Source organism: Cardiocondyla obscurior, linkage group LG10, assembly GCF_019399895.1.
Source record: "Cardiocondyla obscurior isolate alpha-2009 linkage group LG10, Cobs3.1, whole genome shotgun sequence".
Lineage (NCBI taxonomy): Eukaryota > Metazoa > Arthropoda > Insecta > Hymenoptera > Formicidae > Cardiocondyla > Cardiocondyla obscurior.
The window spans coordinates 2,726,618-2,753,113 of NC_091873.1; the positions used below are offsets into that span (position 1 = coordinate 2,726,618).

At 44.2% G+C, this 26,496-nt stretch overlaps 1 protein-coding gene across 27 annotated transcripts in view; it reads left to right on the forward strand.

The window, feature by feature from the left end:
* The window catches only part of LOC139105990 (ensconsin), a 132,057-nt gene that overhangs the window by 70,387 nt on the left and 35,174 nt on the right, over window positions 1-26,496 (forward strand). For 3 of the 27 annotated variants that reach the window (XM_070662400.1, XM_070662409.1, XM_070662399.1), the window contains exons 1-2: window positions 18,417-23,675; window positions 24,728-25,017. The exons of 9 other annotated variants lie outside the window; for them this stretch is intronic. In XM_070662400.1, coding sequence (XP_070518501.1) covers window positions 23,341-23,675; window positions 24,728-25,017 — 625 coding nt within the window. In that variant the 5' untranslated portion in view covers window positions 18,417-23,340. Of the gene's footprint in view, window positions 1-6,019; window positions 6,468-9,222; window positions 9,274-18,415; window positions 23,676-24,727; window positions 25,018-26,496 lie in introns of those variants that run through there. 15 more of the 27 variants (XM_070662415.1, XM_070662401.1, XM_070662405.1 and 12 more) reach the window with 11 other exon arrangements.

Genomic DNA, 26,496 nt, shown 5'->3' on the forward strand with positions numbered 1-26,496 from the left:
GTAGTTTCGATAAGACGCAACGATTTCACGAGTATCGTCACGTAATCTCCCGGTGCGTGTCTAAATTGAAAAACATCGTTTCCAGTCCCATTTCGCGCTCCGCGATTACACAAGCGACTTATTAAAATGTCCGAAATAACACCTTAGAAACGCGCCTCGTGACTCGCGGCTGCACATGAGCTCTTAGCGTGCAAAAACCTCTTTATTACTTAATGATCTCGACCAAGCAGCGTTTTATTATTATTATTATTATTTTTTTTCTTCTAAATTGAGGGTTGTATAAAAAATAAGTTTTAACTTTCGCCGACCTATTTCGCATATGTTTATGTCTAACATGTATATAAATCTGATTTTCTTTCTTTCTGCATGCCGTTGAATTAAGTTGCATCTCGCTTTCACTTTTCGACCGAGTACTCAAATATTTATCGCGTCGTCACTTGTGAAAACATACGTACGTGTAATGCATAATGTGCAAATATCTATGGTGCATTGAGCCCCAATGACTCCGTAAATCAGTCATCTCGGCGCAATTTCATAACGCCTACTCTGTAACTCAGTTATTTTTTAACTGTTACGGTTTATACACCTTTCCACTTAACGCGAATTTATTCGATAATTAGAACCTGACGTGTAATTTACTTCTTAATAATTCTGTGTTATGGAAAAAGGAATGTTTCGTTTCGGCAAAGTACTTATTAGTCTTACGACTAATCCGGTTCTTTTATTCTTTTTATTATTTATTTTTATAAGGTTAATTGTAATGATCTTATACATAGCGGAGGAAAACTTCGAGTCTTTAAATTAAAAGATATATCGTGAGAAGCGGACTCTATTCTTAAATGGGTTAATATCCCTCTTGAATATCGGATAATTCGATTCCACGAGATTCCGCGAGCTTAAAATAAATTTGGATGCTTAAATTAAAACGATGAATTAGTAGCTTCGTGTGAGATTGCCGAAAGACGTATTTTCAAGAGAGAGAACTCATTTCGTGTCTACGAAGGTTTACGTAGTAATTTTGTTTCCCAAGGGACCACAAAGGGATAATCTCGTTTCTTCTTCGCGTTTCAAAGCCGTCGCGCGATAAAAACCTCAGGCTCGATTAGAATTTTAAATGCATAATCTCGTTGACGGTGCGCGAGAACAAGGATTAACGATTCCAAGTTTCGGTTCGCGGCGGGAAACTCCCTAATGACTCTTTTACGAACTTCGGCGTCGATTTCGCGTACCTCATACACGGGCGCTCGTTATTTTTCACGACGTCGTCGGTAAATCGCTTCGCCGACTTTGCGGCGGCACCATTTCATCTCTGCTCATTGTTAAACAAACCGTTCGTATTTACTTCGAAATTATCGGCGAATATCGGGAAATAATACGGGCTGCATTTTACGTAGAACTCGAGATTCCGCTCGGAAACGGGCGCCAATTGTTATCGACACGGTGTCTGCGAGTTGTTCCGAGATGCGCGGCCTTCTCTCTTCGCGGCAGCGATCAAGAGCGATGCTAATGTCGACAACGCGCGTCAGTTGCATCTTACCACGGCATTGCAAGGTCGCCCGGCCGCGAAAGACCGACGGGACGAGAATACCAGCGTTGCATGACGCATAAATCGCACGAAGGCGAAGGTGCGACGCAAGATGGTGCCCGAACCGCGACAAATCTCTTGCGTAAGCCTCATGCGATCGTCGGCGCGCTATCCGCGATGCAAATCACCGTACAGCCAACACCTTAATCGCCCGCGCTGCATATAATCGCGCTTATCGTTGACTCGATAATGCGCCTCGCAAAAAGCTCGGATTCTACAAGTACTATTTTAACAACAAAAAAATTTTTTTTTTAAACCAAAGAGAAGCGGAAGTTCCTATCCGTCTGGCATGTTTATTTCTCCTGTTTCACGCAACGTGTTTGAAATCTTAATAAAACCGCTCGATTCAGCTTCGCTGGCACGTCCTGTGGCACCTACACATACCGCCACGTGCGTCACGTAGAATTTAGAACGGTGTGCCGGATTTGGTGTACAAACCGGGTTTCCGAGCCGCGCGAAAGAAAGAGTGCCTGTAAAATTTTCCATTCATTGAACAGCCATTCGCGCGGACACTAATAACTTCTTCCTCGCGCACAATGCTCTTATTCTTCTCGCGATTGGAAGTTACTGAGTCACCGCCTTTGCGGTTTTCTAGCCCAGCCGTGCCGCCTCTACGAGGCGGTTCGCGGAATAGCGAGCGCGAAAGCGGGAAGTCCGTATGCCGAACGAGATCTCGGGGCCCGTGGAAGAAATCGCGAGAGCTGTTTTAGGCGGCTCGTTTCTTTCGAGCTTTTCTAAAGTTTCGGAGAACACGGGCGCGCTCGCCTCGCTTTCTCCGTTCACGGTCATTACCGTCACAGCACGCAAGCGTTGGCATTATCGATGCAGATTTGTTCGCCGAACGCATATCGGACGCACGCGCTTTAGTATATTTTCTTTCTGATGCAATCTCCAAGTTATTTTACCGTAAATAAGCATAAAATTTTCCTTTCTGCCTCGTCGCATTAAACTGTTTAAGTTCAGAAAATAAAAAAAAATATAAAAAAAAAACGGAGAGAAAAATGCATAGTTATCCATATCTGTTGACGACATGGGATTTAAGAGAAGCTCAGCGAGGACGGTTTTTCGTGTATTTTGCGAGCTGGAATCCGCGATCAGGATCGTTACTTACGGTCGATTCGACTTTATGGGTGATTTACGGTCGCCATGCTCTAACGCCTCTTCCAAGAAGGTCTACGGCGGGAAAAAGAAATACTTTTGCTACCTTCTCGCGCCGGTAAAACATACGGCTGATCTAATAAAAGTGGACCTGTGCCCGCTGATCAATATTATCGCTCACAAATTGCCGAGCTCCGCGCGTATCGATACATGCTGGTCCGCGAGATCGACGTAGAAAGAATAATAACAAAATAAATAGAAATAATTTTTACTTTAAGTAGACGTTCTACGAAATAAAAATTTAATATAATACTTTATCGATGAAAGGAAATAGGTATAGCGTTTACTCTTTCGCCACTTGAGCTCAACAACGGAACATCTATCACGATATATTTATGAGGTCAGTATAAGTCTTCGTTAGGTCGATCCTTGAACGGTTATTAGTTTACAGATGATTTACGGAGTTCACGGACGACCGCCCTTCGTTCACGATTACAGATATCGACGTCGACGATATACCGACACGATTAAATCAGTATCATCGAGGTGTGAATGGATTACGCTATCGACGTTTTGAAATAGAAGATTCCACTTAATAATTGCTTAACCAAATTTTTTAAAGAAACGCGCTTCATTAAATTTTTTTTTTTTTATAGACGGTTCTTATAAATATATTACAGATTTTTTTTTACTTAAATAAGAGTTTGCGTAGGACGTTTTAAGCAACGTTTTTTTTTTATTTTTTTTTTTTTAACGCACGAGGAACAAAGGAACGATTATTTTTTCACGGAGACAAAAATTACTTAAATTAATGAAATGATTTAATGAGTAAGCAAGATTTCTATCATGCTTGTAATCGAGAGAACGTCTGTTAGCGTTGCCTTTTAAGGCCGTTTTCGTCATTCCTCGATTGCCGCTTATACGCTCCGTTGTGCTTGCAGAGTGAAACTCCAGCATAACCATAAGTGGAGAGTCAACGAACCGTCAGATGACTTTTGATCGGTCTTTGTTGCTCGATTTTTCGTGCAGAATTTTTATCTCAAATTCAATAATAATAATCGCTTCGCGGGTTGTCTTTCAGAAATCACGTTGCCATTGTTTTTAATAGAGCGCGGTGAAAGTGAGGGGCGCCGGGTCCAAATTAGGTGTGAAAGTCTCTTGTCAGCCGTTCAGTTCCGTCGTTGATAGACAGAAAAAGTAAAGAAGCGAGTAATTAATGTATCGCTCGACTAGAATTTCGCGTGCAATCGCGCCAACGCCTCGCGGAATGCCGAAAGTGTATTTTCGAGGGGAGAGAAAATCCAGGTCGCGAATAGCTCGAATTGTTCTCCGGGTCGCAGGAAGACGGAGCATAATGGCCCGAGGTAATCCGGATAATACCTGAATTCGTGACGCCACCCGTGCTCCGTCTCGGCAGTTACGCGATCCGTTTCGCGGCTGCCCCGCGCGCGTTCTGCAAGACGTGCATCGGCAGGTAATAACACACAGGTGCTGTCCGTCCCCACTCGGGCCCGGCGACAAACAACGGGCACCTCCACCGAAGGTAGCACACCTATCCGCGTGGTACCTGCGAAGCGGACGCGCCGCGCGAGTGGGAGAGGAATGCGAGAGTACGGAAAGAGAGAGACCACTCGCGCCAAGGAGGGACCTGCACCTCTTCCAGCAAGTCAGTTACACACTCGGCCGGCATGTTCGACGTGGACGTTCGCGCTCGTTAAACGATACATGGTCGTGGCGGTGACGCTGTTTCGACACCTCGCGGGATGACGCGGCATGTCCTTGAGCAAGAGGTATATCGAATCGCATCCGGGAGAACGAGGGGAGACGAGGGATTAATTCGGGGTCCCCTGGGGAAGCTGCTGGACCGTCCACCTCGCGGGGTGACGTGTGCGTCTGAGTGAAATCGCCGGCAAATCCGGGAGCGCCGGAGTGAGAGTGCGGCACGCTAAGTGCTTTGTTGTATCGGAGTGCGTTTACGAGTGTGCACCGTGCGGAATGCAACGTGGGCCGCGCGGCGCGTTGCGTGCCACCGTGGCCCCATAGCGCGGCGGTTTGCCGGCAAAGGAAAAGTTCGTAACGCACGGGAAGGCTTTTTAAACGCGCGAGGTCGGCGAGCGGGTGCTCCGGCGAATCCGGGTGGCGGGGCTCTTTTTAAAATCGCGGCATACTTGCTCTTACGCCTCGCGCGAGGGTGCTAATTAAATTTTTCCAACCGGTTAGGTCGGATTAATCGAATAGTCGCGAGAGTGTTGCTCGCGATACGACGCTTACGCGTGTTCGACTATCTGGGTGATTGCGTAAAAATGTCACGTGGGGAAATGATATCATTCGAAACTATTAAAAAGAAAAAAGGGAGGGGGGAAGTTGAACTTTTCATCGCAATTTTTAATCTGGATGCAAATCGAATAGAGATCCGATTTTCAGAGAGATCGGAAGCCGGGATTACAGACGGAATATCCTGACAAGTTTACCTTTACGCGGTGACATTTAATCTGTGTGTAAATCGAAAAAGAGACCTGGTCGGCAATGTACTTTCGAAACTCTTGAATGCTTTAAAATAGAATAAAAATTACAGTACACCTAATATGCTCGTTTTGCTTTCCAATACTTCGATACGAATGAGATAAATCGATAGTTTACATTCAGGAAATTCGTGTCTCGTGAAATCTAAGCCAACCCTAGTCATCACCAGCGACTTTTGCTGGACGTATTCACCTGTCAATCGATTATCTAAACAAATCTCGTGGATTACGTTGATTCTGCGCATAATTAAGCGTATTTGCCGTCGCGAAATCCGCGTAATCGATTTTCTATCGCCGCCGAAGTTGTTTAACACTCTTTTCGGTGATAATTCTGACCTTTAAACCTACGTCGAAGTAAATTATCTTTTGCCGAACGCTAAGTTTATACGCTGACGTAACACGCGATTACGGACGAAAAAAAAATGGTCACGGTCTTGAAACGTCATGTGTTGTGACGTAATTATTTTTCTTTCTTTTTTTTTTTTTTTTAATTTGATTGAAATATCGTGTCACGGCAACGGCGTTTGACACCGAGCACCACGTTACCATAACCGATTCACATTAACAGTCGAAGCGCACGAAGCCCCGTCGGTTCAAAAATTAATGATCCTAATTAAAATTCCACTTATGTCGGACGGAGTTTTACAGCGGATGATTAATTAAATAATTACACAAGCGGGTGATTACGCGAGCGCCGATCGAAGTTCTCCGTGCCCGACGATACCTTTCGCTTTTCAGCAGCGGATTCGTTCGCGATGCATGAGCGTTTAATCTGCCGTTCGCGGGAATTGCTTCGTTAACTCGGACATTTATCGGGGCCGTAAACGAGGGCGGCCCGAGAGAGTGACCCGACAAAACCGGCGGTGCGGGCAACCGAAGCGAAATCCCGGACACTTGGTTTCTCGCTGGAGCGCCTTCTCGCATCTCCCGGGGGGATTGTCTGCAGTTTTATTACACGTGCCGGTTACGCGGATAAACGCCGTCACGATGTAACTCCGTGGTGGCTGCCGTGCCAAACGAGAATCGCTCGCGTTTTCACCTGGGACGTTGCACCGGCCGCGCACACGTGCGCCCGACGCTTGATGGCGGAAACCTGGATATGGGAGCCGGCAAAATGAATAGAGAAATTCCCAGCAGCACCCTCGCGACCTTGAGGGGGATCCTAGTGAGCTCGCTGTCGAGGGAGAACCTCGGCCCGAACGACTTGCCCGTTCACGAGCACACGAGGCATCGACCGGCCAGAAAAGTGCACTTTCACGAAGGTAAACTCGGCGGAGAAGTCACTGCGAGATAACGGGGAATACATTTCCGAACGAGACGTGTGTGCGCTATCTCGTTTCGCGTAAGAAGATTTGCGTAATTGCCTTGACGGTCATTCGTATCTCGTTTGTTTTATTCCGGGCGTTTAACGAAAACGAATAACGCTCGCAAAGGCGCGTAAAAACTTGACTCCGGGTTTAAACAGCGACGCGGCTGAATCCAATTTACATACGAGGCGCGCGATTCGGAGCTGCGAGAGGAAGGGCTTTGATTGCACGGGAGCGCATTAAGTTCCCAGCATCGAGTGCATTTACACGTTACGCATTTCTCTTAAGGGTCATACGATAATTTAAATATAAACGGAGGAAGCGGCACGCCCATCAACTGATGACATTGTTGATCGATTATGTGATTACGATGCGATTTATATGCATAATCGTTTACGAGGCGGCCGTAACGAGCAGATTCTCAATCGTTTCTCACGATATCGGTTCATGGGAAGTTAGAGTAATTACCGGCCGGTAATCCGGCCTACTCAATCAGCGCATTCGACAAAAAGTACCGATTTTTATTCGGTTGATAAACAATTATATAACGGAGACTCTTAAAATTTTTATTAATTTTTTTATTATTTAATTTTTTTTTAATAATTTAATTTCTAAAAATTATACGATTATTGTTAGAACTCTGGGGATCGAAAACAAATTTCCTCGTCTACACGTAGGTTCAAATTAATATTAAAGACTTGCAGTTGACTATGCACGAGCGTTAAACACTCGCTCGCCTTCGATATTTCAAGGATAGCCTTCGATTTGAATATATTTCACTTACACGCGAGTTGCGTTGCGCTGACGTGTCGTGCTGGATATTCAATAAATAAAATGTAGACGTCGGTTTAAAATTGTATCCAACGCGAGGACGCATTTTTATCCTATATTTACAGTTATTCTCGTAAAGAATCGTTCCCGACTTTTTCCGACGTCGACTTAGAGTCCCGCGGAGAAAAACCGCACGTCGGCGGGTGTGCGCCGTGCATACGCGAGCGAATTTTCTCATCGGCGGAAACACGCGACGGGGATGCATAAAATAATGCAACTTCCTTACGGGGAGCCGAGGAGAGGAGCTCGCGGTCTGCGCTCAGACAGTGATGGGGTTCGATAAGGATCTCGGCGACGCGATTCTCGTTAAGCGCATTAAATGTGCCGGCGCGCTGCTTAGGAAGCAACGTTAGGCTGCACCCGCCACTTCATAGCCATTCTGGGAACGATCGTTTCCTCGACGGCGGATCTCCCAGACAATTACCGCGCTCCGCCTGCTCCGTGACTAATAGAATCCGTTGATGTCACGCGCTGAAAAGTACGCGCTCTCGTCGAGGGCGTCGCGTAAAACGTGCGACGATGTCGCAGGTTCCGGAATGCGGATTGCTGTCTGATCGGGAAACCGAGACGCGGCGCAATTCAAGCGTCGTCACGCGGCCAGGAACCCTCCCACCTCCCCCGCACGTAAAACGCGTTCGGCGAAGAAACGTGACACACCTGCGGGTGACGCGTGACGGCACGCGCTGATAAGATAGCCGATTGATAACCGATGATAAGGAGAGAACTTGTTTAGAATTCCGTCGTCGATTCGACCAGAGGGAATGGCCGCGATTATTTCGAGAGACAGACATCGTCCCGGGAATCCATTAGCCAGACTGTAAACAGGAAGCACCACGGAGGCCGGGAAATGGCACGGGCGGGTTTGTTAATTTCTGACTGAATCAATTCACGCCCCAATTAATTGACTTGTCATTCGCGTTTACGCAAATCTCGTCTTCCTTTCGTGCGATTTTCGTTCATTTACACGTGCAAACGCGAACACGAAAATCCTCTCTTTCTCAACGTCTTTCACAACTCCGACTTGAACGTAGAGGACTCAGTTTATGGCTTCCGTTTTTTTTCGGAGACTCGGGCTTATTTTATCGTTAATGTCGCCACGTGGATGGCGAGCGTAGTAATAATTTAATATATTTTGTATAACTTATCGTTAGCTACCCACGAACGAAAGCTGTGAGATAAATTTTCCTTCAACGTGTAACGATTTCGCTTGATCAAAAGCATTGATTGATTATACTTAATAGCCAGTAAGTGGAGGAACGAGGATCAGCAAATTTTGACGCTTGACATTCGCACGAATTAATATTTACCGCGATAAAAATCGATCGGCGATTATACACTGCGATGCTTACGATACTCGTCGCATATCGATGCGTATCCGAATACTTTGAAATTGGATCGACCAATATTGTCGCGTTCCCCGGAGGTAAAAGTCGATCTAATACTTAGAACATATATTTATAACGTGTATTATAAGGTACTTGTTTTTACAAGAGAATACGATTATTTTGCTTACGAGCTAAAAGCGAATCGCGGGGTTCAAATATTTTAATATTTTATCTCGTCTGTTAGAAAAATATTGATACAACATCTCGTAAAAATGATATCGACGTTTGCCGGCGGCAATACATGTTTGGGACAAACACTTCTTTTTTATACTTTTCTGACGAAAAATACTTTTTTATTTTTTTTTTTTCTTCTTTTTTTCTTTTAATGGAAAATAAAATACTTTACTTTTGAAGACTATAAAGTTGTGTTCAAGAATATCTTTATCCGCATTGCGTCAAATCACAGAACGCTCGTTACTACGTGACATTATTATGTAACGTCTCGTTGTTCGGTAATTGCAATAGGCCTTATGTTTTCTCTTCTTCTGTTTCAGGTGAGTACCCCGCCATAGAAAGCCGCTATACAGGTCATCCAAATAATCGCGGTATGTAGACTTGTCGAATGCAATTGCAGGACACGCCGCGCTCGAGTAATTCTCTCGGCCAACACTTTGTTTTTATCCGACTTTTTTTTAATTGAACGGCAACGTGAGGCATACGTGAACCGATAAGTTCTACGGAAACGATAGAACGTCAACAAGTTTGATAACTCGTTGATCTATGCGTGATATAAGATAAACCGTCAAGTGAAACTCGAGATTCACAGTCTCTCTATCGCCTGACATGAAATAATAAAATATTACTTATTCAGACGAAAGATTATAATGAAAATTATGAACTGCTCCGGGGAATTTTGGAAATGAAATTCGGAGTGAATTTACGTTATTTATTGCGAGCCGTTGGCGCGGAAATAACGAAGCGATCTTTTAAAATAGAACGAAATAAATAACGGATCGGATTAATTCTCGAAGCTGGCAAAAAGGGGAATTTACATATCGGGGCTCCCGTGGGAAGACCACGACGGTCACGCGATATTGCACTTCAACGCCGTCTGCATTCCGCGAAATCCCGATGCTTAAGGACGAGATAAAAGCAAAAGTAAATCGGCCTGCCATATTTTCGAGTCACTTTATCGCCTTTTATGGCATCGTTATCGCTTCGAGAGAAAGGAAGAAAAGATCTTGCCGAGTCCCACCTTGCGAATCGGTGCCTCGGAGGGCTTAGGCTTTGCGCCTAAAGGGCGCGTCGTGCGGTAAATTACCCGAGCGAGACTTGGACGCATCGCGTGTATGTGCACTCGCTTCTTTCTCGTTCTCACTCGCAACAACGGTGCCGAGCATCGTAGCGGCGCGAAAGTATCGTTAAGAAGGACCTTTTCCGAACACTTGCTGGCAAAAGCAGTGCCTTACCCCAAAAGAGTGCCGGGCGTGACGAGTAATTAATTTCAGGCCCTTTCGAATTTACGGACTTTGCATGAGAAAGCCGCCGTGTGTCGAGTCGCCGATAGTCTCTTTCTTAACGAGCCCTTGAATGCTAAAAAGAGATCCTTGACGCACGGCTGACGAGATGATTCGGGAGTAAGAGAAAGAAGAAAAAGCGGAAAAGTCGTTGGTAGAGTAAATAAATTCTGAAAAAACAAGGTCCGCTGTTGACGCGAATCGACGGCGCGGGGATCGAAACGGTGTTATTGACGAACATTCATTACTAAATATTGATTTTGAATCGGGAGCAGCGTTGACCATTGTCAATTTGCGCCGGTGAACGAATATAAACGCGAACGCGATATGTACACGTCAGGAACGTTTCTGCCTCGACTAGATTACGTAATTTATTTTCGCACGTCGAACGTAATTAAAGAAGATCAATTATATACGGCGGACACTTCTAATTTAAGACGCTTGATTAATTGCTTCCGCGTTATCAAAAAAAAAAAAAAAAAATTTAATATTCTATTTTAAAGCGAGCTCTTAAAATAAATTTACGAGATCGGTTGGCGAGATGAGAGGCTCGCGCTTATCACGTTTGCCTAATTGAATATCTTAATTAAAATATTTCAAGATAAATAAATTATTTTGCAGAACAAGTAACTTCGTATCGCCTATTTCAATCACTTTTCATATTCTACCTGTTATAAAATTCTCACGAAATGACGTGAGAAATCCGCATAACATGTTCGAAGCTTGCAATTTCCGCGTCGATCGACCCGCCACTCGATATTTTATATGTTGAGCTCGTCTGATGGATCCGAACGATGTATCGTTAAATTGGTTAACTGATCGGCGTCTATCAGAACCGACTCGCGGAATTCGCCTCAAACGCGAACGTAATAGACATTAGAATGAAGATAGTGGCGGTATCCCCATCTGTTTCCCTCGCGACTCTTCTTGCCCGACTCCGGCGGGAGAGATATCTCGAATAAGACAGCGCCAGGAATGCAGCCGCTCGATGGCTTCGCGAAATAATGCCGCGCGGTAATGAATATGCCGCGCGGGAGAGTGCTCTATCGCATTAAACGATTTAGTGTATTGTCGGCGGGAATATATTTGACTTAATGCGATTCACGTGCGATCCAATAAAACCACCGGGGAAGTTCACAATGCCGCCCTTGGCAGAACACTTCCATTCTCACGCGATTCATGCACGCGCATGGTATAACTGGCTGACTGCAGTTTTTAAATGCGGAGGCATTAACTATGACTAACGTAAAAAGCTGTTCTCGCGAAAAGAGGCATGTAATCCCTTTTCTAGCGTATATTACAGAGATATATTTTTCTTGCGCTTAGTTTTTTTTTTTTTTCTTTTGTGGACAACGAAACGCAGTAAGGTTAAAAATTAGCTTTGTTAATTTAATTTAATTTTGAATATTGATGATATCAAGATTTGAATTAATTAGACATGTCGAAATAGATAAATTTTGACTCGGCACCGATATAATAATCCGCCCCAATCCGTTTATATGTGACTCTCGATTCGACATTGAGGACTGAGCGATATTGCAATCTCTTGATTGATTCGCAAATCTTAGGATGAACTAACAATGCTAGGATTAAGATGCGCAAACGAACCGCTTTCATTCGATTGACGTGCACACTTCGCGCCCGCCTCGTCCTCCGCGAATATCCGCTTTTCCACGTGGCTGGAATAGCGATCGCGATAACGTATTCAGAATAGCGGAGAGTGGTTTCTTGCATCATGAGTCATTGTATTAATTAGAAATTGCTTGCCGAGACTTTGGGCCCCGAGAGATCGGTAGGGCATATATCGAATGAAGAAAAGTTCTTCGCTCTTAGCTAATGGAGTTTTGCTGTCCAAGTCGTTTCAAATTCAGTTATTCCTAACAGCAATGTAATGTTTACGGGGTTTTGTTACAATACTGTTCGAAGCAGATTATCTAAAACGGAGTACAAGCGGCAAAATATCAGGCCGAAAATTCATGGCAGTTTTCAGCCAGCTACTTGAGAAATATATATTCGGTACGCGTGTCTGTTAAGTAAATAATAATGTTATTTTATGAGATAGATTTTTGTACGTTTTTCTATTATTCAACGCGGAATAACGGGGAAATTCCGATATTCGGAAGATGGATCCGAACAAACGGAAATATTCCCATGTGCAATATTCCTAGAAGCGATGCATTGCAAAAACAACTCTTTTTCCTCGAAAATAAAAGAGTTGCAATCATGAGCGTATCGAAAAAAAATCTTTTTATACGAGGGGATTTTTTTTATATTTTTTATCGTTGAAAATACACCTCGGTTTTTCGATAGTTCCTACGATCGAACATTATTAAAATTGCATTCCGCTGAAGTATCAAATATTTCTCCGAATCTAGAAAAACGTCTCGTAATTAAAAGCAAAAATTAAATTTCATACAAATAACGGCACGGATGTTTCCTCGGAGCTCGGAACAATTTGCGGCCATTATAATCGAGTTCTCGCTCTGTTTTCTACTAAATTTACGTCCGTTATGCTTGTCGACACTGCCAGTGGGTCACCATTGTAGCCCCGTTTATTATAAGAACGAAACGAAAATTCAATCGAAAAAGTTACCGCATATTATTCAAGTAAGACAAAGAAATATAAAGCGTAATTGTGGAGAAAGAAAGAGACAGATAATTAATAACGTTGCTTTTTGTTGGCATTTTTAACTTATACAAATTAAATTTACTAAAAAGAAAAAAAAAAATCTTAATTGATTTCTAATATTAATAGTTCCAAAATACACGCGAATAATACAGCAGGCCTTTGATACCGAAATATTTCGTTCCCCTTTTGTGGCTCGAAAACGTTCGTCGAGGTGGTCCATTAAAACCAACCGCAATGGCGAAACAAAGGAAGCTACGCAGTCTTATCTTGATTGAATAAAAATGCCCAGGACTTTCGATGCACTCGATATAAATCTTGCTAAAAGGATTGCGGCAACGAGCAATACTGTCGATCGTTAATGCCACTCGCGGACGGAAATTTGCGAGAGGATGTATCTTGCATTCCACTTTCGACGATTAAAACGTTGACCGAAGTCTTGTACGATCGGAAGTGGGAATCTAAAATTTTTTTTCTCGACGACGCGATTATTGATACAACGGATTTGCAATGTATTTCCATTTGAGAGAACGTGCTACAAATATCTTTGTATTTTTTTTTTCTCTTGCAAACTGCTTTGAATTTGTAATGTGAATATTTTCACTAAGATCTTATTGTACGAAATTCATGTTGAACGATGTGATGCAGGCTGCATTTATTTCTGTTTCGATATCAAATACAAATTATCTTTCGAGCATCTCACATGAAAAAGTATTACCGATTTTCGTATCTGCGTGCGCTTGTTCTAGCACAAGTTTTTGAATAATTTCTCACGCGTGTGGCGAATACACGGTGGTGTGTTGCTCTGCTTCGCGGAGATGATCGCCGAGTTCGCAAACGACCGTGGCCCCGAAGTTTGTTCAAGCTTTCATCAAAAGCGACTTTCAATTTTGATTAACGATTCTTTTTCCACGGGCATAATTGTGGGTTTTACGGAGTCTCGCGTTGAAATTATTTTGCGCAGGTTGAAAAATGAACGAGCGCTCGGGAATAATCAACGAAAAGAAGCTGCACGACTTCGCGATATTATTCCGGCAGACCCATTCGTCGGATTGCGAGTTAAATCTCGGATCGGCCGACCTAAGCGCGCCATAGTTTTGATATCTGGCGAATAGGCAAATACAGTCTATCTTCCAAATCGCCTTATGAAAAGGAATCTCTCCGCGGATGAGCTTGTATATCGCGTCGCCGCAGCTGGCGCGAGGAATTATTTATTATTTACGCAGTCGGGGAGAATGTTCGTTCTACTTCAGCGCGACGGCGGCAGCATCCGGGCAATTCCTATTTGGCCATTTCCCTCCGATCTACTTCCCCTTGCATCACTCTTCATCCTTTCCCGCCGCTCACGTCACGGGAGATGTCAATTAGTCGGCGAAACACGAAACGACGGTGGAAAAAAAAAACAAAAAAATAAAAAAAAAACGTCACCACGGTTTATCTCGGTATTTTGGTTTAAAACTTAAAGGATCTTTAGCCGTGACGTGATCGGTGTCTATCGAAGAGACGAAACGGTAGTCGGGAATTGTCTACCTTACCGTATTCTCGCATCAAGCATTACTCTCGAGACTGAAAAATATACGAGGATAAAATTTTCTCGACTCGAAGAATCAACTCCGCGTGCGCAATTCGATCCGTCGATCTCGAGTGTAACTTTTAGAATCCCGATAGAAATAAAACCCTGACAAAGATTCTTAGATTCTTCAGCATGTATGATTCAAGCTGAAGGAGATCAGCCGCCGAACTTTTTTGAAAGTATTATTTTATCGAGGACAGCGGGTCCACACTCATCAAGGCAAAAAAAAAAAAAAAAAATCAAGGAATCTGATACGAATCGGATGACTCAATAGGATATTAAATATGAGATATTAAAATTGTAGTTTGGTTAAAAATGATGCAGACGGATCGATATTTTATTCCGTACCCTCGTCACTTTGACGCCCGAGAATCGATAAAATTCTAATCTCATTCGAATACGCGAGCGAAGTGGCTATTATTGGCCGAGAATCCGATATTAACCGATTCGTACAACTCGTGAAATCGACAGTGTGAGGAACTCTATATGCGAGACGCAGCGAGACACGAGGGAGAATCGCTCCTGCGGAAGTTCGATATGACGAAAATTAACGAGCTGAGTGACGCGACGGCGCGGGGGCAACGTAGGATGAACGCGGAGAGTGGACGCCGTTCGATTGATTTCCATTTAGCGGAAGAATGTGATTTTAAGCGGGGTGACCAATGCATTTAGCGAAACTGGCAGAAAGGGAAATGTGTGTTTTTAATTCGTTTAGCCGCCAAGGGTGGCTTTTGCGCGCGGCTGGAAAATGCAATATTGAAGATCAAAGCGAGAGGCGAGATGAGCGCGCGGCAAGGCAACGGGGCGATCTTATCAATAATGGTTTTCTCGGGACAGAAAATTTTTTTATCGCGGGGAGAATCAACGTTTCTCATATGTACGTAACGGCCTCGTTGCAACTCATTGGCGACCGGGCTGAGCGTAATCGCCGATAAAGCTAGGCTGCGATTGCAAAGTGGGACGAGAGCGACGCGAGAGCACCTTAAGTGCCGCGGAGTGCTCCTTGTTTTCCCGCTTTCCCATCCCGGGCTCTCTCGTTACGACAACGAGTGATTCGAGAGAAATCGCATTTCCCCCTCTCCCCCCTTAACCGATGGACATTTCTTGGCGTTGAAATTAATCTCCCGATAAATAACTTACTCCGCTCTCGAGTGCTCGTCTCCGGCTCGGTAATTATGGTGCTGCGATAAGGCTCGGCGCCACGAGTGCTTCTTCGAGACTAATTCGCCAACGATTGATGATTGTATCGCGCGTAGCTGCAAACTTCCGCGGTTCTTTCTCTTCGTGAGCAGGGAAAAACTTTTCCAATTAAATATTTCCAACCGCAAGGACGCTGCGGAATTGATTCAACGATTCTTACATCTTCCTTTTGAAAATAGGACACTTTTCTCAGAAAATTATCAAACACGCTGTAAGTTCCTTTCTTTTATAGAATATATATTGTATATTGAACTATTTAAGCGTGTGTTAAAGCGACATCGTTTACAGCCTCGTTAATAACGTATTATCTTTGTAAATCATATTGCCATAATTATTTCGCGTTTAATCCAATATTATCGCTCTAGTTGCGAAATATTTAGTATTGAATGTGTTCAGTTTATACGAGCGTTTAGAACTAATTACCCCGGGCGGTGATCGTCAGCGGATTAGCTCCGATGTCGGGATGCAATTTTCCGGAGGTACGATCGAGAGCAAAATCGCATAGCAGGGGCTACCCGAGGGAGAGTCCTTCGAGTGACAAAACGAGAGAGAAGCGCGACGGATGACGGTGGACGCGCCGCGTTACACCGCCAGAATGTTTCTTGCGCGGAAACATGGATACGCCGGCTCTCACGCGGCAAGGGATTCTGATTAGTCTGGTTTCTCGAATTGGCCGTCTTCCCATTTCCCCAGACACGCCCGGAATTTCGGTTTGGACACGTATGCGGAACCACCGCGCCACGTCAACAATGTAAATTCGGGCGTGACGACGTTCGGAAACTGTCGTCTGCGATAAAGTTTCGAAAGGGCGCGATTTGAGAAAGCTGCAAACACGATGAGACCCGAACCGATTACGCGGTTTGCGAAATTTCCAAAGTGGGACGACGTTTCGAAAATGTATCGCTTCTTCAAGGTTCTGCGGGTCTGTCGGTAATGCTCTGAAAATTCTACGTATCGCGACGATATTTCCGCGACGCGGCGAACGTTGCGGTGCTTTAAGACGTTTAAAGATTTAAAAATCAATGTGATTTTATAAACCATTAATTTTTCTTACCGAGTTTTCGTTTATATATTATAAAAAAAAAAGGTCAGCTCGTAATCTTGTATTTTTTATGAGACTACGTACGGTAGTCTCGTTTAGATATTGTATCGCAATACCGAGAGCTACGATCTGGATTTTCATCGCGGCGAGTTAACTTGAGGGAAGAAATAATATGATTTCACCGTCGGACAATTCCCTAAAAGAACGACGTTTCTGTATTCCCGCATCGTGTTACTTCGTATCGCCATAATCCGTCAGGGGATTCGTACAGGAGCCCTGGAAGCACGTTGGTACGACGTCTTCAAGGTTATCGATCCTCGAGGACCTCTGTCGCGAGACGAGAGAAAGGCAGATAGACTATGAGAATTGCCAGCCGTTTTCTACCCTAAATCTTCACTTGCGGTACCCTTGAGGATCGGCCCTCCGCAAAAATCTGTTCGTCTGTTCCTCAATGTTTTGTAATATCTTACGTCACAGTTTTCTATCTCCAACTAACATTCGACTTATCTAAAGATATAAGTCTGAAAATATCTAACGCGATCTCTGCGAGTAACATTCACGGTCTATCGGCGAAATATTAAGGCTTTAACTGTCAAGCTTTCTAATCGAGGTCAGTTCTCCGTCGAATCGCGATCACCGTTGTTGGCGCGATACAAAACGCCAGTTCACGCAAAAGTGCCCCTGCTGATGGGGCGAAAACTCAAATGGGCAAAATAATAAATCAAGTCCATCGGTCGATCGGTGGCGAGCAAGAGACGTGGCGAGGGGGGGGATGATGGGCGAGGGGAAGTTCCTACGACGCGAAATAGAGGTGGAGGTTGAAGATCACGATGGAGTTAGGCGGCGCGAGCTAAACGGATGTGCTGAACGCGCGCCGCTCTACGAGATCGAGGGTTGACCATTTCGGGAGAGGGTTGCAGGTGGTGGCGGCGACGGCTGATCGATGCAACAGCAGCGCCACTAGCCGGCGGTGGAGGACGGCCGGTATTTCCACTTCTCCTTCGCTTTCTCTGTATCTGTGATTCCTCCCAAGCTTATCTCACGGCTGCTGTTCCAGCTTCCTCTCTCGTCTTTCTTTCCTTCATCTCGCCTATTTTTTTCCCGCGGTACGTGCAGTGCGCGCTTACTAACCGAGTGTTCACCCCCTCGGTCCTTCCCGTCATCTACCCTTCCTCCATTCCCGTGTCCTCCGCCATCTCTCTGGCTCTTTCCTGCCCTCCAGGATCCTCGCAGCGATGTACTACGCACGTACTAACCGATCGGCGCACGTCGGACCTTCGTGGGAGTCGGTGCGACCCTCTCCGCGTGCGCCACCCTCCAGACGGGGGTCGCCTCGACGTAGCACCTCCGCGCCGTTCTCTCTCCCTCTCGGCGATCTCGCAGGCTCAGTTCTCGCCTGGAGACCATCCGGTACGCAGGTGATTCGGGACCATCTACCTCGGGCTCGGGTTCGCGATGACACGTCGGCGCGCCACGAGGTGATCGCGGGATTCGCGCGTTCGCAACGAGGTGCTTTACCGTGCTTTTTTTTTCCGAGTCGCAAAAGCTTCCTCCGCTCTTTCGTCCTGATCTACTCCTACTCTGCGGTTCGCTGCGGTTGGCTCGTTTTAATGCGGATGAGATTGATCACGTCTGTTTCTCGCCGCCGACGGTTTTCGTTGTTACTTGTTTGTTTCCGCTGGTCGGATCTAATAGCTCGATAAAGCCGAGAGAGAAACCGGGTGTGGTAAAGGCGTTTCATTGTACTATTCTTTTTTTTCTTTTTTCTTTCTTTTTTTTTTTTTTTTTAAAGTAACTGTTGCATGGACTGATTATTAAAACTGACCTTGGCAGATGAGAAGAGCGCTCGACGGATTATTTTATTTGCGTAACTGCAGTTTCAATTATTTATTATTTTTTTTTATTAGTCGTATATTTCTGCAATTTCAATTACGCAGCTCATTTGCGTTTGATTTTTTTCCCTCGCGAAATCTTGGTAGATGTTATTTCATTAACTAAGTGCCGAGAAACGTAGAACACTTCAAAGGAGGTATATAATTTACAAAATTGTAGACACGTAATTATTGCATCATGCATTTCGAGATCGCTTTGTTAAATTTTCGCATAGAATTCGAAAATGTTTTCGTAGCGGCGCAATACAGCGGAAGTACAGTAGTCTAATTAGTCGTCTGATACGTTTAATTTAACCGAAGATAATTGAAGACCGTTTACAAGATTTGCGGTCGTTTTGTCGAGAGACAGTTTTACGGCGAATAGACGTGCGTGAAAAACTAGAGAGCTACTAAATCGTCGCGCGGGATCTTTGTGAGATAATATTCTGCAATATGTCGCACGTGGACAGATGGAATGTCACAAACGTCTTGATCACGTGGTCACTGCGATCCCACCTGGATTACCGCCCAGTATCGACGTAATTTCGAGCATCAACATAATTTTAATCAGGAACTAAATTGGCGATCTCGATGGCAGATTGGTTAATTTCGAAATTAATCCGTGATTGCACTTTGGCCTTATCCTCATCGGCGCATTTACGCTTCGTCACGTATTATTTGTTCAAGACACTTGATTCATATGAAACGCATTACGTTTAATTAACGTTATCGAATAATTTTGTGAACTCCCGTCAAGTAATTTTTATTCGGTCTCGCCTCTTTTCGAGGATACCGTATCTTTAAGATAGCTGGCCCGATTGCTAGCGAAATGCTGCAAAGTGGCACGGAAGTGGTAACAAAATCATGTCCCTCCACCGGCACCGCGGCGTCGTTCTTTCCAGGAAACTTTTTGTTTTCTATTCCGTACAGTTTATATAGCTGGCGACTGGAACGCGGCGGGTCTTGGCAGGCACAATTTTCCCGAAAACGACGAAATATCCGGAACGTTCCAAATAGAGTTCGTAATCAAAGTTCGAGTTAAGCCGTCGGGATCAATTTTTACCGGCCCTCCCGACGGTAAGCTGCCCGAAATGCTTATTCAAAATTAAGTTTTGACAACCCGGAGCTCGAAATGTCATGTCATTAAAAGATAAAAAAAATAAAAAAATAGTTTTTTTGCATCAAAACTTTTCTTGCGGAATAATTCGATGAGAAGTTAATTAATACTCCGATTTTGATTACAGAAAAAGTTTGTCGTAAAAATAATTATAACTTAATATCGGAAAGGGTATACTTTTCTCTCATTAAAGCGCGATGTTCCATAAATTTAAAGATAAAGGAGATAGCTTTTGCGAAGAAAAAGTAACGCTGTACTTTTAAATCAATTTACTAATATTAGTATTAATATTAAATCACGGTAGATGATATTTATATATATTTCTGCTTGGAATACAGGAGGAAATTTATCATTTTAGTTCGAGCTGCTCTTTATCGGCACAAGTTTAACATCGATCAAACGCATATAATTAATAATAAGGCGAATTTAATTATTCTAATTTCTCCATTACCGGCAATCTGTAGTTCAGCACGAGAGCCACATTCAATCGTCTACGAAAATTAATTCCGCTGCCTTTGTTTCATTATTCAATTCTCGGCTCATATTCCCCTTGCCTCGAGGACAGCAATTAACATAATGAATTTCGGCCGTGTCACACACGCCTCGCCATTTATCCTTTAGATACGTTCGGTCTAAGTACCGAAATTAAAGCGGCCGAGTCTCGCGAGAGGCGGGTCGAAAATAATAAACGGCATTCAATTAAGATGACCCGCGGTATCTCGCCAGCAATAACTTACCGACGTTCATTATTATTACTTCGAAGACGCTCGTTTATTTCTGTCAAACGTATCGTGTCTCGCAAAGATCTTTTTATTCACGTCGCTTGCCGGGGAGATATCTTCTCTTAAATTCCTTCGACCGCAATTTCGCACGCGATTCTGTTCTATATTTTCACTGTTATTCAAAGTAAATGACTTAGCTGGACTTTTATTATTATAATTTTTTTCTACAGTTTTCTTGCTTATATAAAAAATGAAACGATTATAGATATTGTGGACACGTTGTTACATATACGTATGGAGATGAAAATGGAGATGTCCACACGTGTACCGCTGGGAGAATGACACGCCATTGTTCCCACGCGCGTCTGACTTTGACAGAAGCTCAATGATTCGTTCACCGATGGGCAAGGCCGACCAGCCGTCGGCGATTGCTTTCACGCACGATCGTAGATCGCTTAGCCTCATGCGAATGAAAATGCATGCTTTTGCATAACACGGCCGCGCCGACTTCCGGTTCTCTCACGTCGCTACTTCGCACGATCGGGTATCGCGGGGAAAGATACTTAATATTCCGGCGTAATCTCGTGGGATTCGCATCGAAATTCGCCAACGTAATCTTCGATATATCTTCGATAATCTTGTAGCCGAAGTTAACTTGCCGCTTAAATATAAATGAAGCCTGATCACAGATCCTTGATCGCCGGACTCAGAATCTAAAGTTTCGATCCGGAGAACGTTCGCGCCGGATTCTTTTTTAATGAAACCATTTACACGTGTAGTATTAAGCGCGAGTCACTTGGGGAATATCGTTTTCGCGTTATCTCGCGAACTCGCAGTTTAAAACGCGGATGATAAACGGCGGAAGGATACCCATTGTCAGTCTTTTTTTTCTTTTTTTTTCTATAGTTTCAACGAACGCGATGTAGTACTCTTTAGCGCGACTGAGAATCGCCGTGTTCGGGAATTCCCATCAATTCTGTTTTCTTCCTAATGGTCGACGTGTGGCTGGCGATGGTACAGCGGACGTTTGACGGAATAATGTGCATGGCTAAGTGCGCGCATACCGAAAGAGTTTTTGCGCGTTGCACGTCGCGTGCAGCGATAAATCATAGGGCCCTTCGACCGGGAATGCGAACCATTTTTCCTGTACAGAGGGAGGGAGGGGGGAGGGAGAAAAATAGAAAAGTGCCTCTCTCCGAAAGTTTCCAAATCATTCTCTCGCGAAATCGCACACGGAATTTCAGACTTATCGCATCTAGATAGCGTCGGATTTCCGCCTGAAAGCTCACAGCCACCCGTGCGCCCTGTTTATCTACGTTTAAATGCGCGGCATTCGCGCCGATAACGCGAGAGATATGAACGATTCCGCACTTACGATCATCGTTAACGCGCCCGCGTAATCGAATCCCGGATAATAGAATAATAATTGAAAAATAGAATTATGCGCTCGCGATACGGGTCTGTAATAGCGCGATTTTGCAACGCGTCGTCGACGTTCAACTTTACAATAAAATCATCCCGTTACCGGCAATAAAATCGAATATCAATCAGGATTATACTTATCGCGACGTGACGAGCTTCTTCTCTCGATGCAAATTAACTGGTCTCGTTATCGATCCGCAATCCGATCCAGCGTGGGAATGCAATTCTCTAATGTAGAAATATATAATATTTTGAGAATCACGAAATGCAATTTATCCCCGGCGAATACTTCTTATCGACGATCTTTTTCTCGATTGACTCGGCTCGTAATTAATACCTTGCAGATAGTAATAATTTATATTAACTCGGATCCGCGTATCTAATCCGTATAATGGCTTCTTACCCTCGATTTGGCACGGCTTAATTATTAGATATCGCTGCAATCATTAGTTATTAATCGAACGTTGTTAACAGGACCTCCCCCCCTTCCCCCGGCCGGTTCAACGCGCGAGCGGAGTCGTTAAACCTGTCTTGATAATTTTCGTTATCCAACGTGGGAGACGGGAATGGAATACGGGCGACACACAAATCGTATAACGGGGCCCCGCGTATTCATGCTCGCGTTTGCGGTGGAAATACCTCGCATGCCCACGCGGCGAGAGCTAAATTAACAGCATGCGGCGTAATTTTAACGTAATGTAAATCGATATTGCTGCGGCGCGCTCCGCCGGGTTTCTGGCCCCCCTCGAACGCGAGCGTCACGGAATCCAGCAAGACATTTCGCGCTGCCTCGACCGGGGTAGTAAATTTTGCCGGACGGCCGCCTGGCAATCAGCCAGACATTTTTGCTATGGGTTACGACCGACGCTACGCACACCCCCACGCTAATGAACATGTGCATTCTTGCGTTATGCGTCCGTGTCATCTGTCGTCGCTGCGCGTATTGTGCTCTACGATGCCCACCTGCGAGTTTCCCCCGATCTTTATGCCCTCACGTCGAGACGTTTGTGCCACAACCATGCGACATTTCACGGAGACGTAAATTTCTTTCTCTCGCCGACTTTTGATATTGCATATTATTAATTAATTTCTTTGTAAATTTTATGAGAAATTTACCGAGGCATTTTTAATTTTTACATTTTCTGAGGAACTGATAAAATGTTTGAAAGGGAATACGACTCGTCGGAGAATTTTCTGTAGAAGTTTTCTACTTCGGTGTCAATTTTATAATATCGCCAAGCACTGACGAAACGCAAGCCAACTTCTACGACGCAAATACCGCCTAGCCTGATCTCGGTGTAATCTTGTCGATCACTCCCTAGATGCTCGCTTAAGCGAGCTCTTTCCATCCCCGAATCGGATCCCGGATTAGTCGGTTTCGCGTTTAATAGACGCAATGTAATATCTGTCGTGATGAGATCGCCGCTGTTGACGATATCGAAAAATATCAGAAGAGATAGCCATGAATAGTGAGCGGGACTCGTGACTGTTTTGCGAACAACGAGAAGAAAACGACGAAGAGCGAGCGAAAGAAGGTAGAAGCGGGCCGGTCCGGTGGGGCCCCGGCCATGGGGGAGACAGTATGTTTTCCGAGCTGTGCAGGGAGACCCTGCGGAAGGCAGCAGTGTGTTACTCTGCTCGTGCAGGAAGTCCATCACCATCGCCACCAACGTCTCCGCCGCCATCACCCGCCAAGGAGGCAAAGACTGCTGCCAACGCTGACCTGGCAAATGTCCGTGATGCCAGCCACGAAGGAACCAGAGACTACCACCAACACCAACACCACCATCATCATTCAGGGACCATCGCCGGAAAGCGAGCACCGCCAACCGGAAACACCACCGGCGAGCCCAAAGACTCGGAAAAATCAACTTCTACCGACCGTTCGAACGACTTCAGGGAGTACGTTTACATCCGGTGCGCGAATGACATTAGTTCATTACCCTTACTATTCTTCGGGGACAGATCGAGCATCGGTATATCTCCGTCGTCTCGACAATTCGCGCTCAAACAGATTAAAAAAAAAAAAAAAAAAAAAAAAACTAGAAGACCCGTAATTCTTTTGAGTGGACAGAGTCCTTTGGAATGGACAGTTCGTTTATCGATTCGTAAAATTGACCGTCTAAATTTCTATCGTTTTAATTTTTCTCGCACTTTGCGAGATTTTGTTGTGTAAAAATGACATATAAAAATTGCAATTTTAAATCTGTATTAAAATTTTGACGATTAAACGCTTTGTATAGAAATGTACAAATTTTTTTTTTGTATATTTAAATATAAAACATCAATTTGCAGCGTGAGATTAATTAACGAAACCGTGATAAGCTGAAAGTTACATTTGTATTTTTCGCGAAACAATAACGTTAAATTATATTTTCGCGTAAAAAAAAAGAAAAAAAACAATTTTGCGATGCTCGTGTTGGATATATCGATCCATTAGAACGGCTTGACGTTGTCATCCGAGGAAATTGATAGATCACATGCATCACTCTGTGAAGCTCAATGCAGCTTGGTCCGCTCACTTCCGTTTTATATACCCGAGATTAGCTTCAACGTGGTACCATCGGATAAAATCAACAACGTAGACGTAATATCTCGATTTTCAATATACTGCGATGGTACCGTTCGCATTTATTGAATCAACTTCATTTATATTTGTTTCTCCTGTTTGATCTGAATGCGATTGAACGAGTTATTCAATCTCGCGATTATCACTGTCGAGCCAATAGTTTGCTCAGCTTACATACATTTCTACGTATCGCGTCATAAAGTAATGGAAACAAAGGCCGGTCGTAGACGAGTGATTTTATTAATTAACGAGATACGTTTGTTCTCGCGCCTAGCATTATGTCGAGTTTCCTCGGATCAAGTCGACTCCCGCGCGTCGAATCTTGCGTGAAAAGAATAGATACGAAATAAAATTCTCTTTTGGTTGGAAAACCGTGACGTAAACGTGAACGTACTCCCAGAAAGCGACCAGCGATGCCAACTGACTTCAGCAAACGATTGCCCGGACTCGAGGCGCGAGAAGGACGACGTGGCGGCACGCACAGTGCCGCCAAGTCCAAGGAGTCCCGATCGGTGTCCCCTGAGAAAGGAACGGCACGTCAACGCGAAGACCACCGAGGAGGAGGAGGAGGAGGAAGCGGCGGAGGAAGTGCCAGCAGCGAATACGGCAGACTGGACTCGAGACTCGGCCGACGATCCCCAGGGTCGTCGCCCGAACCTGAGGACAACTCCTCAACTTCTGGCGACGAAGGTATCCTCTCTAGTTGCCCGCATGCACGCGAAATTTTTCACGACCGGCCGCGACCAAATCCGCCGGCCTATCCCGCGGGATTGTAAAAAATACTCGCGTGTCCTCGCATGTCGACACGGCGCTCAGTTTCGTGTCATTCGTACGGCAGTAAAGCACAAGACCGATCCCGGGATCCCTAATCTATTTTTCTCTGCAATAATATATCTCGTTCTATTCATTTGAACGTGATATCTCTCGGGGGAAATCAGGAGAATTTAATCGTTTTGGGGTGGGAATTAATAATTAAACATTTTAGAAGGTAACGAGTTATTTCGGTGCGTTCTTCTGTGCACCTCTTTTGTGCGAAAATATGCGATTTGGTTATAAATGTTGGTGGTCGTATTAGGAGTTTATTAAAAACGCGGTTATTTTCAGGAAGATGGTGTAACGAAATGTTCAATGATAATCCTCCGCTCAGCGTGAAATGGCGGAAGTTCGATGAGATCTCCGCGTTCGGAAAATACTCTTGGGGATTGCGGGAGTTGTTGATCGTGGCTCTTTGAGAAATCGAGTTCGCGAAGTTACAGGGAGTACCTCGACAACAAAGGTGAACTGGAAGATCTTAGATAATTCAGTCGAAAGCGAAAACTGTGATCGTACAGAAAGCACTTGCAACGGGCGTTTAGTCGCGTGCTGTCGCCTTATTTATTCCTTTCTTATCTTTAAAAAACCGTGTTATGTCGAATAGAATTTATTAATGCCGTTTTTTTTCGCGACGCTGATTCTCATTCTCTTGATTGGCTCACTTCGTACCGTGTGAGTATACGTCAGATTAATTGTTATTAATTTGTAAGAAATAATAATTATTACTTTTTTGTTTAAATTATTTTTTATTGGAAGAATAAATTCATTACGATTTTATTTCGATGATATTTATTACGACACGATATTACGTATGCGAATAAAAAAATTTTACGCCAAGTATCGAAAACACGAAATTTTTTAAAAATATTTTTTCGTATATAAAGTATAATTTTCCCTCCCGAAATTTATTATTTAACAGAATAAAGCATACGCGCGCGGAACATGTGTTGTTTTCTAACAGATTCCAATAATAAACTACAAAAAGAGAAAAACATTACGACTCACCAGTCTGCATGAACTTCAGCGGAGGTGTAGAGTTCTGCCGGTGACTGTAACATAAAATGAAAAATATTAATGTAGACGAGCTGGTTTATCAGTTAATAAAGTTAATAAAAAGGTATAACTTTTTTTTTTAATACAGATTTTATAAGAAAAATTTATAATTACCTAAAAGTTGCTCCGCCGATGCAGGATGCCCGTCCCGGGCCTGCTCCTCCTCTCAGGTGGCAGTGTCGAGTCATCCTTCCGCGCACTGGACACTCGCGAACGCGCCCGATTAATTACCATTGCAAAAATTAGTTATTTCTTAAACACCTTCGCGCGATAGTCCACGACACTCCCGTTAAAAAAATTCTA